The sequence below is a fragment of the Chelonoidis abingdonii genome, chromosome 2 (genome assembly GCF_003597395.2).
Source record: "Chelonoidis abingdonii isolate Lonesome George chromosome 2, CheloAbing_2.0, whole genome shotgun sequence".
Taxonomy (NCBI): Eukaryota; Metazoa; Chordata; order Testudines; family Testudinidae; genus Chelonoidis; species Chelonoidis abingdonii.
Window position 1 is genome coordinate 124485987 of NC_133770.1, and position 16520 is coordinate 124502506.

Consider the following 16520-nt stretch of genomic DNA (forward strand, 5'->3'; position numbering starts at 1 on the left):
CAGGGCTTCTGAGTCTTGGGGTCCCCCAGAGAAGGTTTTGGGAGACCAGAGAGGGAGCCAAGTCCTGGAAATCACTAGGCTGGTGGCAGCGATATCATATCTAAGCTGGTAATTAAGCTTAGAGGGTTCATGCTAGCTTCTCAGTTTATGAACGCTAAGGTTCAAATCTGAGTAGGAAAGCTATGAAAAACGTGCACATCAGTTTAGTATCTAGGTGCCACACACTTTCATGGCATTTCTGCTTTCCAATACTCTCTTGACCATTGGATAGCTGTTTTCTCAATTATTTTTCCACTGGCTTGCATTTTTTCAGTTTGCATCACATTTTATTTCAATCCATATTTCCAGCTTCTCTTGTGATCAGATACCATGGTGACTGTAAGATTAAAAATAAAAAGATAGCCTCTTTGCAGTATTTCTCCTTATCCTCTGGAACACTTCCTAGTTGATTGTATCTGAGCATTTAATTGAAGTAGTGTTTTGCTATTTTCCAGATCATTATTAATAAAGATGTTATGAATAAAACAAAGTCTAACACTAATCTATGCAGTACTGCCCAGAACACTTCCTCCCAATTCAGTACTCAGTGTTATTTATTATTTCCCTTTGTTTACTCGTCTTCAGCCAATTTTCAGTCCACGCATATTGGAATTTTATTGCAGGACATTTGGCCCGTTCTATTCTAGATAGGACATTAAATCATGCTGTAATTGATATTGTGGAATGCAGTTTGCCACCTATTGTAAGTACACAGAAATTGAGTACAGTACAGTATAGTATATATTGAATATACTTAATTAATTTGCATAGAAAAGAGGAAATAGCAAGATGGAAGCAGTAACTGAGTTTAGGAACACTGGCCCTAATTCATGAAAGCACTTGATCATATACTCATTGTAAACTCATGTATAACTTCATCCCTACTCAGCAAAGTAGTTGATCACACACTTTAAGTGCTTTGCTGAACTGGGGCTATTGTTAATGTTCAGTTTTCAATTTCAACATAGCAAATGCAATATACCATATCCTCCTGGGACAAGCACATTGCAGAATAAAAATGGTATTGTAACGTATCTTAAAATTGCCTGAAAACATTCAGTGCTAACCAAACTTTATTTGGTATGATGTCATACCACGTCACAACCAGCCCCCTTCAAAAACAGTTACAGGATTCTACATTTGCCACATATCTGTAAACAGAAGATGTAAGTTATGAGCAGGTAGAAGAATTCACCAAAAAACATCAAGGACAGGATTGCTCTGAAAGCAATAAAATCTGTACTACAGAGAAACACTGCCCTAAACAGAAATAATTTGCACTAGGCAGGCATATCACCTGAACTTTGTGAGCAGCTTTAGAAGCACACAAGGACCATCCCTAACTGGCAAGGACTCATCACCAATGCAAGAAGTTCAAAAACTTCTGCTGTATGCTTGCATATGCCAGCATACACCACTTTCCCTTCTGCCTCAAGAAAAGAACTAGTGGTTAGGCTCTGTACAAGTTAATTTTTACTCACATCTCTGCATTATAATGCAATGATATTGCTTTTTTAGAAGAATGCTACAGAATTAGTTTGTATATTAGTTTTTATGTAGTTTTCCAAAAATGTCAGCACCTTCTATTGCATTATCCCCAAGTCACATATTATGGCTCCACGAAAGCTTCAAAAGCTTTAAATGTCTATGTTCTTTTATTTCTTTCTCAAGTAATTTATTCATATATCGTATCCCACTTTTTTTCATGGTATTGTGGCATTTCCATAGAAAGTGTAAAAATTTACACATTATGTTGTATCTTCTGTTCTTTACACAAACATAATATGAATTTGCCTGGGGACTGGTCCTGCTTTGAGCAGGGGTTGGACTAGATGACCTCCTGAGGTCCCTTCCAATCCTGATATTCTATGATTCTATGAAGGAACCACATGGACACAGTGGGGTGCAAAAAATGTTTACTGACTGCATATAACAGGGGTGGCCAACCTGTGACTCTGGAGCCATATGCGTCTCTTCAGAAGTTAATATGCAGCTCCTTGTATAGGCACCGACTTCGTGGCTGGAGCTACAAGTGCCAACTTTCTAATGTGCTGGGGGGTGCTCGCTGCTCAACCCCTGGCTCTCTGACAGGCCCTGCCCACACTCCACCCCTTCCCGCCCCCTCCCTTGAGCCTGTTGTGCCCTCACTCCTTCCCCCTCCCCCTCCCAGAGCCTTTCGCACGCCACAAAACAGCTGATTGGGAGGTGTGGGGAGGGAGGGGAGGCACTGATCGGCGGGGCTGCTGGTAGGTGGGAGGCGTTGGGAGCAGGGATGAGGAGCTGATGGGGGGCTGCTAACATATTACTATGGCTCTTTGGCAATGTACATTAGTAAATTCTGGCTCCTTCTCAGGCTCCGGTTGGCCACTCCTGGCATATAACATGTGAGTCCTAGCTACAGATAGACTCTGCTGCTCTGCCAGGGTTCTGGTGGCTTCTGCAACATATACAGTTGGGTCTGCAAGGCTTATGCTCTGGTGCTAAAAAATAGCCATGGTGATGTTCCCACTTGGGCTGGAGCTCCAGGTTTGAAACCTGAGGAGGAGAGTAGGTCTCAGGGCATCCCACAGGAGCCTAACCTAATCCCTGCGATTTTCTCCAGCCTGCCTTCATCTCTCCTTTCCCAGAGAGTGGAAACTTGCCTTGTTTCGCTCTCTGGGGTTTCCTCTCTCACTAAGTTCTCTTTCCTCTCTGTGTTGTTCTCCTGGATCATTTCCCAGCTGGGAGAACTAATTGTAATTGAGTCATCAAATCAGAATTACCTGGGGGTTGAATGCTAGATCACAGGCCAGGATGAGTCTGACTCCGTTAAAGGGCCAGGCAGTGTGTGACAATGGACCACCTGGCTGATCCAGTAGGGCAATTCCAATGCTTCTCTGTGGTTTTGGAAACCCTTAGAAACAGTCATGAAATAGGAGAAATGGTAAGCTGATCTTTATATATTGTGAATATGTAAGAAAGCAATAAAGCCAAACCCCAGGCAGGGGTAAATGTGGACTATATCCAACATACATAGCTTCAATTGAGGGAAGGAGAAGAACTCCTTTTATTTATGGCCTGGCTTTAAGATTTTTTTTCCTTCTTTTATTATTCAGTGAAATAAGGTAGTTAAGCTATTTAAATATTTTTTTCAGTAGTCTCTACAGATCTTTTTTCCATATGTAATACATCAGTTTTGCTTGTCATTTTGTTTTATAAATGAAAAATGTCTTTAGTTAAGATAGTGTATAACAGATACAGTAAATAGCTTTGAAAATTAAAAAATTAAAGCTGCTAATGAGTCACTAGTGCAGTAAATTGCAACTAATTTCTTGCTGTGTTTAAACAGTGTAAATTAGGGCAGTGAATTTGAAAAACAGAAATTAGAGCAATTACACAAGGATATTAAACAACTGAAATATTTTAGCATTGAGGCACTGGTGGCAAATCTATTGTGCACATGATAGTTGTGACTCCATCGTTAAAACTCAGTTCTGTTTTGCAAAGAACACAAGGATTCAACCTCTGTTTTGTGTGAAAAAATTTACAACACTTTGTAAGTACAGAATCTATTTTCTGAGATATTACAAATAAATCCATTTATTAGTTTACAATTAAATTAATTAATAACTATGCTCTTTAACAAATGTAGTATTCATTAATTCATCTTCACTGATTTTAAGGCTAGATTATGATGATCCAGTCTGACCTCCTGCACAACACAGGGCATGGAATTTTTACTCAATGATTCCTGCATCAAGCCTATAAATTAAGACCATAGTTTTAACTTCACAGGTCAGTAATACCACAAGGAGAAAAATATGAAAAAAAATTGAAAGTATCTTAAAACAGTTTAATCTAATCTGGGACCATGGACACTAATATGCCTTAATTATAATCAGATGATTATTATATGGTGTCACTGTCACTACTGGCCAGAATAAAGTTTGTCTGTAGGGCTGGACAAAGGATGGAAATTTCATTTTGCAAAAAAAGTTTGAGATTTTGGCTTCATTTTGAATTGAAAAAAAATCTGAATACTATGAAGTTCTCTGCAAAGGAAAATGACGACTTTTTTTTGGTGATCTACTGAAAGACTGTGTTTCGACAACATTGAAATGTTTCACTATTGATTTTTATTTTGCTTTGGAATATACAATATAAAATAAAAAAAACAAATTGTAAAGTTGTTTCAAACGCAAAAAATCAACCTATTTTGTTCCAAAAAGGATAGGATGTTTTGACATTACTTGATTAGTGAAGTATTTCAGTTTCAGTCTCCGTGTATTTCCAACTAGCAATAGCTGTCTGGATGCTTTAACTGTGCATTTTTTAACTTATAGACTCACAGACTTAAGGTCAAAGGGACCATTAGGGTCATCTAGTCTGACCTCCTGCACAATGCAGGCCACAGAGTCTCACCCAATCCCTCCTGTAATAAACCCTTAACCTATGTCTGGGTTACTGAAGTCTCCAAATTGTGGTTTAAAGACCTCAAAGTGCAAAGAATCCTCCAGCAAGTGACCCATGCCCCACGCTGCAGAGGAAGGCAAAAAACCTCCAGGGCCTCTGCCAATCTTCCCCGGAGGAAAATTTCTTCCCGACCCCAAATATGGCCATCAGTTAAACCCTGAGCATGTGGGCAAGACTCACCAGCCAGCACCCAGGAAAGAATTATCTGTAGTAACTCCGATCCCATCCCATCTAACATCCCATCACAGACCATTGGGCATATTTACCTGCTAATAATCAAAGATCAATTAATTGAAAATTAGGTGATCCCATCATACCATCCCTCCCATAAACTTATTCAAGCTAAGTTCTTGAGCCAGATATACTTTTGCCCCCATACCTCCGCTCTGGGAAAGTCTTGTTCCAGAACTTCACTCCTCCTATTATGACTTAGAAAATCTTAGGCCCCCCTTGCCGCCTCTTAATTTTAAGCCTAATTTCTAGTTTCCCAGTTTATATCATTGTTCTTGTGTCCACATTGGCTATAAGCTTAATTAATTCTTCCTTCCCTGATATTTATCCCTCTGAGTATATTTATTAAGAGCAATCATGTCTCCTCTCAGCTCTTCCTGTTGGTTAGCGGGGCTAAACAAGCCAAGCTCTTTCAGTCTGTCTTCATAAGACGATTTTCCATCCCTCGGATCATACTATAGCCCTTTTCTGCTACCTGTTCCCAGTTGAATTCATCCTTCTTACCAGGAGACCCAGCAACTGCACACACACCCACTAATCAAATTCCAGATGAGGTCTCACCAGTTGCCTTCTATAGCGGTACTAACACCTCCTTAATTTTAACTGGAAATCCTCGGCCTGATGCCTCTCTAAAACCGCATACTTTTTTATATGGCCATATCACATTGGCGCTCATCGTCATCCTGTGATCAACCAAGACTTTCAAAGTCCTTTCCCTCCTCTGTTTCACTTCCAATTGATGCATCCCCAACAGATGCAGGGGAAGGGACTAGCTCAGTGGTTTGAGCATTGGCCTGGCTATAAACCAGGGTTATGGTTCATCCTTCAGGGGCCACTTAGTGGGATTCTGGTGGCAAAAATCAGTAGTTGGTCCTGTTATGAAGGGCAGGGGGCTGACTCAATATGACGTTTCAGATCCCTTCTAGTTGTTAGGAGAATCATATATCTCCAATTATATAATTTATAACCAATTCTGTGTTATGTAATCCGCTAAATGCTATGACCTTGCACTTGTTCACTGTTAAATTTCATCCTATTAACTATTACTGGTCTATGCTCCTGGTCACCTTAACGAAGGTCATCCAGATCTTCCTGTATGATATCCCAGGTCTTCTTCTCTGTGTTGAGCATACCTCCCCAGCTTTGCCTGTCATCCACAAACTTATTAGCACATTCGCCACTTTGTGTTGGCCAAGGTGTCAGTGATAAAAAGATCAACAACACTGGGTCCAAAACTCGATCCCTTGGAGGAACTCCCTAGTTACTCCTTCAGCCTAACAGGTTACGCTTTCAGCTATGACTATTGTTAAGTCTCCCCTTTAACCAGTTCCTTATCCACCTTTCAGTTTTTCATATTGATCCCCTTTTTCGCCCGAATTTGACTAATATTCCCCATGTGGAAGTGTATTAATTGCCTTACTTGAATCGAGCGGGTAAATTAGATCCACGGCATTTCCTTTGTCTAAAAATCTGTTACCAATTCTCAATGAGAGAGGATTCAGGTTGGTTAATAGCATGATCTAGCTTTTTGTAAAACCATAGTTGTATTTTGCCCAGTACCAGTGCCCTCAATGTTGTTAATTAGCTTTCTCTTTCAAATTTTTTTAAAGCCCTTGTATATACAGGATGTCAAACTAAACGCCTATAGTTAGATCTAGTCTCTTTCCCCCGCCTTCTCTTAAAAAATAGGGAATATGTTAGCATTCTCCAGTTGTACAGGTACATCCCTGGTTTACTGTTCATTAAAAATTCTTGCTTAATGGGCTGAAATTTATAGTGCCAGTTCCTTTAGCATATCTGGATGCAACATTATCTGGTGCCCTCCGATTTGTCCCATTAAAGGCGTTTTGAGTTTGGCTTTCTACACTCAGATGTGGTAATATCCTACTTCCATTATCCTCATTCCATTTGTATCCTACCATACCTCTATCCCTAAGCTCTCATTAAGACTGAGGCAAAATATTTCGTTAGATATTGGGCATGGCTAGATATCCTTAACTTCCACTCCATCCCATTGGTTTTAAGCGGTGTCCACTTCTTCTTTTCTTTTGTTTCCTTCTTATTTATCGAACTATCAGAACCTTGTTACTATTGTTTTTAATCCCTTTGCCAAGGTCCAACTCTGCATGGCTTTGTGGTGCTTTTCTCACTTTATTCCTGCACATGTTCCGACTTCTTAGTCTAGCTTTCTTACTGATCCCTCCCATCTCCATCTCCTTGTAGGAGCTTTGCTGCTTTTTTATAATCAATCTCTGGAGATCGCTGTGCCTCATCAGCTTTCGGTTACAACTCCTGCCTAATGAATTTTTTCCCCTTTCTTGGGATGCAAGGCTTCTGATAGTTTCTGCAACTTCGACTGGAAAGTAATTCCAGCCTCCTCGCCATTTAGATCCACAAGTTCTTCCGTCCAATCCACTTTCCGTAGACTAATTTCCTTAATTCTGTTAAAGTTAGCGCCTTTTGAAAGTAAACAAACCCTAGTCTCCAGATCTATTTTTTGTTATCCTTCCATCACTTTGAACTGAATTAGCTCCCATGATGGCGCTCAAACCAACGATGTGTCCCCTACAACCATTCTTCTATGAGGTCCCTCTCACTACTCTACCAAACCAAATCTAAAAATGGCATCCCTCTTGCATGGTTCCAGCATACTGGTGGAAAGAAATCCATTAGCTATTGCATCTTAGAGAAATCTGGCCCTATTATTGTTACTCAGCACTTGTCCTACAGCTCTATATCTGGGGAAATTAAGTCTCCCATGATCCACAACATTCCCATTAGTGTTTACTTCATTAATAAAACCATGAAAGAGGTCTCTATCTTAATCCAAATCGGATCCCGGCAATCGTAAGCAACCCAAGACGTCTCTCAGGGGAGGGTTTAGTAGCTTCTATCCCCCAGTGTGATTTTGCGCAGAGCGTCTGTCTTATCCATTCCCATCACTTATTATCTTTACAAGTCTATCTCAGTCGATTGATATACAATGCTACTGCCACCACCGTATGTACCTTCTATTTCTGTCTTTCCTTAAACTAGTATCAAGCCTTCACATACAATCATGGAAAACTATTCCCATGGTTTTGGTTATCCCTTAATATCTAGTTTTCACTCTCCTGCCCCGTAGCTCTTAGTGTCCTGCATTTTTGGTTACTAGGCTCTCGCATTTAGATGTACATACACATCTTAATTTTGCCATGTTGGCATCACTGACATTCTTTACCTGATTAGGCCAAAAACATCTACACAGTATCACCTATTGAGACTGGTATCTACAAAACTACCTTCTTCCTCGCTTGATGTCGCATTCTCCTACCCACAGCTATAGTCCTTTCTGTAACTCTCTGCTTTTTCTTCCTCTCAATGTTAAATCTCTAGTGTGGAGATTACCTGGACATCTCCTACCATCTCCCCAATCCTAGTTTAAAAGCTCTCTTAATCAGTTGTGCAGCTCCATCCTAGAAGTCTATTTCCCCTCTTTACTTTCAGGTGAAGTTCATCCTGATGAGAACAGTCCTTTTGTCCTGAATGTCCAGTGACGTACATGCCCGCCTCCTATAGACCATGCCTGAGCCATCTGTTGATCCATCCATAATCTTGTCCCACAACTTTGTTGGCCTCTCTAGGAACAGCAGAATCCCACTGAAGATCAGTCTGAGACTCATTTCCTTAAGTGGTCACTTTCCCAGCCCTGGCATAGTCTCCCTTGATATGTTCCAGTGCAGAATCTAGCCGTATCATTCTTTCCACATGGAAGGACAACCATCACGCGGCATTTCCTTCTCCTGCTTCCTGCTAAGCGATCCTTTTCAGGCTCAGGTCCCAATTCCATATCTTAGCACCGGCAGACAGCTCCACCCTTCTGCTGTCTCCAGATTCAGCTCTAGGTTACAGTGCCTGTCTATTCTTCTCAGTTAAGAAGTCCTTCAGATCACATAGCCCTCCTTTCCTGGATGACGGTCAATTCTCTAGTCTACCCTTGTCTCTCTGCGGCTGCAAGTCTGCGAAATTCTATGTCCACCTTTCAGTCTCTCCACAACCATCTGTATCCTCCTGGGGCTCATATTTGGTGTATCTCATTTACTCTCTCCTCTTCCTATAGGGACTAAAGCTGTCTCTTCTCTTCTTTTCCTTGCCTCTCACTTCAGCAGCCACCTGCTGTGCCCCTTCTTCACATTTTTCAACTCTACAAACCTGTTCCTGAACTCTATTTCTCCTTCACTGTCCCGTCTTTTCTTCTGCCTGGTTCTCTTAGTCACATGCTTCCACCGTCCACTTTCCTCACCCAGCAGTCTCCCCTCAGAATTCTTTGGTCCTGCTTCCATCTGCAAGTCTGAGTTTTTCCCTTCAGCCTCCTAATGTCTTTGCTCCATTATCCACTTGAACCCCCTTCTAAACTCAACCAGAGTTTCCACCTGCATCTCCAGTCCTCGGATCTTTTCTTCCATCAGCTCTATCAGGTGGCACTTCATGCAGATGAATCTCTTTTCAGGTACCCCGTCCAGGATCATGTACATGCCGCAGCTTCCACATCCAGTCGTCCTCACTGTGTCTTTCACTGCTGCCTCTGTATCGGCCATAGCCTTCCCACCTAAAACCTTTTAGTCCAGGAAACACAAACCAAAGCAAACCACCACCACCACGTACAGCAAAACAAACCCAACAGGCACCAGAACACCAGCAGAACACCATTCACTCCCTTCACTAGTCTGCCAGTTCCTCTGCCTAGGTCTCTTAGTGTTCCCCACAAACTCCCCCTGTAAACTACCACTGAAACTCCCCTGTTTACAGCTCTGTTTGCTGGCTCCTATGCCGCTGCAGCTGTCTATGCCACTGCCTGACTGGCTGGCTACCTTTATAGGACCCCTAAGCAGAGAAGCCCCACTCCCTATTCAGGGCTCAGCTTTTCTCCCAGCACACTGCCCCTATCAGCCTTCACACACATAACTACAAAATACAATACACAAAATACAAAAACCTCCTCTTCCAACAGAACTCCCACTGAAACTCTCCTGTTTACAGCTCTGTTTGCTGGCTCATGTTCGCATTTATTTTTAATGTAACCTTAACTCTGAATTTTATGGGTTTATAATGCTTGGTTTGGGGATAATTACATGACCACTGTCATACTTTTTAACTTTTCATCTTAAATTAAGGTTACATACTCTTATCCATAACTCCATTTTAACATAGGTTTTTGTCTTGAAATTTTAAGCTAAAGAGACTGATTCCACCTCGCTTAACAGAGCTCCTGGTTTAAGGATATTAAGTTGCCAGTATTACATCATCAGAACAAACTCAATAGATGATCAATGCACTTTGGGGCAGGACTTGTTATCCAGAAACTTCTAAGAGCTGATAAGCCCTTCTGTGAATATTAGCTTCCTAATACTCTGCAAATGTTCGCTAACCAAAGAACAATGAAAAATAAAATCACATAATATTTCATTTCTTCTATAGATTTATCTGGAAGCATTTTAATTCAAACATTATATGTAATATTCTCAGGCACTAGGCTGAGTACAATCTTATGGGTTTGTTCAAGGACAATGATTTTGTGTAATTTAAGTATCATTTGCATTATTTTTGGAAAGAATTTCCTTTATCTTTTCTTGTAAGGATGTTCCTCTTATCTCCTGCCCTATCTGATTTGAAGAGTACATTTTATTCCTGAAGAAAGGATGTTTTCTGATTTTTGCTGGGGTGCCTCTGTTTCTACAGGAAAGCTGGAAAGAGCATCTGCCCTCCCATGTTCTAAAGAAGACTGATATTGACTGTCTTAAAGATATCTGACCAATATAAAATACCATCAAAGCAATATACCAGTTGCAAAAGAAAGTACCTCAGTTTTGTTCTTTGTATTTTAAATAAAGGTTTATAGTCAGTTGTTAAAATAATATCTCTACAATATAGGTCATGACAAGCTACAATCAAAATGTCGCCCTGTAATCATAGTTGCCATAAGTGTACATATGTTCTTACATTGTGCAACTCATTCTATCTGGGGCCAACAAAGTAACTTGCTTGGAAACTCCATTGATGCAGCATGTGGTAGACCTCCTTCTTGGCATACTAACCAATGACCTCCATTGGTTCCCTGTTTAATTATAGACTCAAGCTTTGTCTATACATGAACTTGCATCAGTTTAATTAAATTAGATTAGTTAATTGGATACAAACCCCTGTGTGGATGATTTTATTTTGGTTTCAGAGTGGCTTACTTTGGCTCATCTAAAACCAGTTCCTTCCTGACTATAAGTAAACCAACATGAGTGTCCACATGGCCTTTTGCACTGGTTTAACTAGATCAATTTAAAATCACGCCTTAGTTAACTTGTGAAACTCTGCATAAAGACATGTCCTCAGTTTAAAATCCTGGTCCTACTCTACAGTAGACTAGATATCTTAGAAATCATCTTTCCACTGAAATCAACGGACTATCAGTTCTGCAAAGTTAAACATGCGGGACAGTATTTGCAGGATTGGTGCCTTCGATAGTTTACAACGTAGGTTGAAAACAGTTCTAGAATACTTGCATAAAATGAACTTCTTTAAGGTTGAGAGGACTGGAAGAAAGTTTTGTAGTAAGCTACCATCAGGAAACGTATAGTAATGTTTAATTGACAAAGAAAACATGTATGCTCAGAAAATCATACTAGACCACAGTTCTGATTAGGTGCTGCTCTACACAGGCAGCTTTCAATAACTAACAAATATAGAATTTCAAAATTTAGAAATGCAGTTACACTTCAGACTGGAACCATGGACCAAACCCTGAGAAGTTCTGAGCACCTGCGAGTTCCACTGGCTTCAATGGCAGATGCAGGTGCTCTGGACTGCTCAAAATTTAGACCCAGATTTCTGAAAATCCTGGCAAAAGAAATAAAAAGCATCAATGTAAAAATGTACAGACTAATTCACGAGAACATACATATAATGTGCTAAAAATTATCCCTTTTGCACAAAACATAAAACTGTTTGCAAGAGCTTCTTAAGTTAGAGAATTTGAAGTTACTTACTGTGCAAAGTGTCTCAAATGTCTTTTCAGAGACAAAGGATCCATCAAGGCCAAAAAGAAAAATAGATGCATAGGAAAGCATCCCCCCAAGGATAATAAGGTTGTTCATGTAGGGACTGGACATCTTTATTAGCCTACAGACAGACGCAGACAGTGCATTAAATAGAAAAAGACAACAGTTAGATGACTCAAACCATAATGAACAGTTTCATATAAAATTAATTAAACAGATGGCTGACCTTACTTGTGGAATTCAACTAGAAATATGCAAATTAATTTGTGCTTTCCAAAAAAGGTTGGATAAACATATTAATTGTTAAGGGTTTTGATCTTCTCTGCTACAGCTACCCCCTACTTTACACATTGGTTAATTAACTAGGGTTTATGCTAATAATATACAGTGGGAAAGATTAATTTTTCAAACAGAATAAAAGGATTTGGTCTAATGGATAGTTAATATCTTTCAGCACAAAGCTGTTATATAGTAACTTCAATTAAAGCAAATAACATTTTTTAAATATTGTCTTCCCAATGTGATGTTCTCTTCATATAATTTTAGTGTCTACAAATGTGGTACTTAAATATGAAAAAAAAGGAAAAATTAAAAAGATAATGTACATTTCTTACTTCTGATTTCTGTTTTTGATGTTAAAGAACAAAAAAGCGCTGGCCATGATCATTCCTAGGATAGTGAGTGCTGAAAGAATACTGTAGAGAGGCAAGGAGATCTTACGCAGCTGTTCTTGTATAATCGTTTTGTCCTTTGGAGGCTCCAATCCTAAAATTTCAAGAAGAAAAAAGCTAAAGCTCACATAGAGATTGAATTCTTGTGAAAAAATATATCCCTTCCATTACCCCCAGAAGATCTAAAGACAGTGGGCCATATTCATCCCTGAGGTAAAGCTATTTACTTCAACGGAGATATAACAGATAGTCAAGAAATGTTTGGACTTCTGAAATGATATACCATCACCCTGTTGGAAGGAGAAAGTCCCAATTGAGGAAAGCTTTAAGCACGTGCTTAATTTCCTTATTCAGGAAAACAAATAAGCACTGCAACACACATGCTTAAATGCTTTTCTGAATTCGAGATGACAAGTATTCACACACTAAAAATATTCTCTTTCCTAGTCTACTTTTATTTACAGCTAGTCAAACCCTAAACTCCTTATTAGGGTTCCAGTAAGTCCTTATTCACTGAAATCACTAGCAATTTGCCCAAGTTAAAACCAAGTGAGTACTTCAAAATTTGGCCCAATATTTTGTCATCAAGCAAGGATTGACCAAAAAGGAAAAACAGCAGCAAGCCATTACAGCTCCCTTATGATACCATATATATGGGGAAGAATATGGCCTTGTGTGTGTTAGCTCTACCGCAAACAAATTCAAATCCATGTTTTAGAACATACGATTGGGTTGTCAGTCAAAGTCATTACATCTAACCCCAGCCAGTTCCAATGGGGGCTACCTGGCTTAAGAAAAAGAGTAATTTTGAGACAGTGTAACAGTTCTCTATATTTCCACTTCAGCTGATATTCACCTGTGTGCAGAGGGATTGTGAAAGGCCCTCCATATTACTTAAGCCACACAGAAGGGGTTCAGTGCCTGATTGTCTCTTCACAATGGAAAAGGTATCCATGTCAATTCCATATAGGACAGTGTCAAAGGCTGACTTGACTTTGCCTCTTGACTCAAACCCTGACACCTAATTTGGACTCTGACCCTTGGTATCAACCCTGGCCTGGACATGACTTAATTCCTCCGCTACTCTTAGCCTCAGGTTTGCCCTTGTTCTGTCCTTGAGGGGATCGTGATACTAAGTTTCATTCTTGGATATGTTCCTGATACCTGGATGTGAAGTGGTAACAAGGTGGCATGGTTCCAACATGCATCTTTGGTCACTAAAAATTTCTTCCTGAAAAAATGAAAAAGGTCAATCCCCACCAAGTATTGATGCCTGGCTCAGTGATGTGGCTGACATTGCAGCTACTGAATGACTGGCATTCCACAGAAGGGGAATGCCCCAAAAATTCAAAGCAATTTGGGCTGAATTTTTAAAGCTCAGTGATTAATGCAGCCCCTGGAGATAGATATGTTGCTTCACTTCCTTCCTTTTATCATAGTCTTTTCTTTCTTACTTTGTGTATTATGAAGGCCTCCCATAGGCCTTCATCTTTTAAAACAGTCTCAGTGGTTGAAATCTCCCCATGCAGCGTGCAGCAAACTCTTAATCCTGTTTTGCCACAACTGAGTTTGTCAACTTTTGTGAAATGTGATTGTTTTCATTTCATAAATAGGGTTAGAGATGGATTAACACTCTGTTCTACCATAACCACACTTCTAACTGCTGACTAAAAAAAGGAGGGCATAATGAGTGACAGGTTTGGAAAAAAAAACAACAGAAAAAACAAAGTTGGCACCTCCCATCATTTCTTACAGGATAAACGATCATTACTCTCTAAACCATTCCAAGACAGTTAAAAAACAACCATGAAGCATACAGATATCTTTCTATGATTTCATAAGAAAATTAACTTGGAAAAATATTTTAAAAAACACTTCTGATGTTTTTTCCTCCCTGAATCTGGCTTGAATACATTTCCCAATAGGCCATCAGTATTGAGCTGATCAAGTGGTGTAGATATTATGCAAGAGCTTTTATAGAAGCAGTTGGTTGGTCTTCTATCCTGTGATGATATGCCTAACCTGTCAGGGAATGGATCCTGGGAGCACTCTCCCAGAAGGGTCATCCTTGCACCAGTGATGAGCCTGGGTCAGGAGCTGAAGGGGGTGAACCTGTGTCTCCCCTTTCCCAGGGCTTCCAGGATCCCACCTCAACTCAGGTGAGAACAGCCCTGAAGGCTACCCTGACTTGTGACCTATGTGAAACGGCTCCAGTAGGCAGGTGCACCATGGTAGAATAACTGAGGCACAGTAATAATCAGTTCATGGTCTAGCTCTTGCTAACTCACCCCAAAACACACCGGTGTGGGCAGCTGCTGCAAAGGTCTATGCCTGTTCTGCACTACCTCTGAGACCCTATACTGAGGATATGCCCTGGAGGAGCCTTATGACTACTTTGCAGCCATTTTACACTAGCTGTGCTGGAGCAACACACCTGAGAACTCCCCCCTCAGACTGCAAATCTTTTGCAGAACTTTAATTTAGGTGTTATATATTTACTCGAAGGGTGATGTTCTTCACAAAAGTCCTGATTTTCTGAGACAGGAAGTAACACCAGCTTTCCAAATGCCATAAAGGGCCATTCCAGTAGCCAGGGATTGCATGGGTATAAGGACACCTTGGGCACACAGCTTCTGCTGGGGTGCTGGGCGAAGAAGGGTGTGACAGTTCTGTATCACCCAAGCAATCCCTCATGCTGGGGCAATCTTTCATGGATCCTTTAGAACAAGTTTAATGCTGCTTTGTGCTGCCAGACCAGTATAAAGAAATGTTAGCAGGGCCCGAGATCTGGCCCTTTATCTGTACCTAGTTATACACGCACACAACTATTATCTGTGAAAAAAAGAGACCCCTTATTCATTTCTGTAAGTTTACTGAAGACAATAAAATCACAACTGGCATCTTCATGTAGTTACAAAGACTAAGAGAAATGTAACCTTCTCTTTATATACTCACACATCATGTTAATGAGACTGATTGGTGGAGATGACATAGGAATGAAATTAAAGCATTTTGGATTTGTGAACATGAAAGAGAAAACATATTTTGAAACCCACTGATATAATGAAGAATATCCATTTTTACAGATCATTTATGATTAGCACAAGATGTTGAAATGAGAAATACTAACAAATATAATCATTCAAAATGTTGCTACTTTCTTTTCAGAACTCTGCTTTTGTAGCTTTTAAGAGCCTGCATGACACAATAAAATATCAAGCATGAGCCACTGGCCCTAATCCCCTCAGCATATGATTTTATAACCTTCTTTTTCAGTAACAGAATAATAAAATGTGTCTGTATAAAGCATGAAGTCTGAACTATACAGCAAACCATATAACTGCTGTGCATCTTTTCCATTTCCTGTCCTACCTTGGAACCTGATGGTGTTGTTGATTATTTCCAGTGTATCAGCTACAGCATTATACTCTCCCACCTTCACTTCCTTTCTATCTGCAGAGAAACAAACAAGTAGGATTGTTTATGTCAGTTCACATCTTCTCAATAATGTAACTGTTTCCCTTTCTTGTTGTTGCTATATTTATACTCAAGATACCACAGAAAATGGCTCAAAGAAAAGAAATACGCATAAGGAGTATGAATTATTAAAGCAGAGTGGCAGATTTGATATTTATCAGTATAAAAAGAAACATTTTTGAACTTTCAGAAAAATACAAAGTTATATTGGACAATGTATCTATTAAGTCATCATTCAATACTAATTTGCATAAATAGCAAACTACTCTACTTTAGAATGAACATCTTTTCTAATCCAAAATTGGTAACTTTAAATACTGGTTTGGGGTCAAATTACCACCTTTACTCATGCTGAATAGTACCCTTCTGCTCAATTTAAACAAATAGGATTGCTTGCTGAATGAAGCATTTCTCAGAGGGAGTAAGGATGACAGATTCAGACCTTTGAAGAGCTGCTTAGTTAAAAGAGCAACTGGGAATCTGACATCTGAATCTTATTAAGCAGCAAAGAATCCTGTGGCACCTTATAGACTAACAGATGTTTTGGAGCATGAGCTTTCGTGGGTGAATACCCACTTCGTCGGATGCATGTAGTGGAAATTTCCAGGGGCAGGTATATATA

At 39.9% G+C, this 16520-nt stretch overlaps 1 protein-coding gene across 1 annotated transcript in view; it reads right to left on the reverse strand.

Annotated features, from left to right (window-relative positions):
• GABBR2 (gamma-aminobutyric acid type B receptor subunit 2) overlaps positions 1-16520 on the reverse strand; it is a 926530-nt gene that overhangs the window by 294529 nt on the left and 615481 nt on the right. Inside the window, exons 9-11 of the mRNA XM_075062656.1 lie at positions 15794-15874; positions 12365-12515; positions 11739-11871 (exon numbers count right to left, since the gene is read on the reverse strand). Of these exons, the coding sequence (XP_074918757.1) occupies positions 11739-11871; positions 12365-12515; positions 15794-15874 (365 nt within the window). The remainder of the gene's footprint in view (positions 1-11738; positions 11872-12364; positions 12516-15793; positions 15875-16520) is intronic.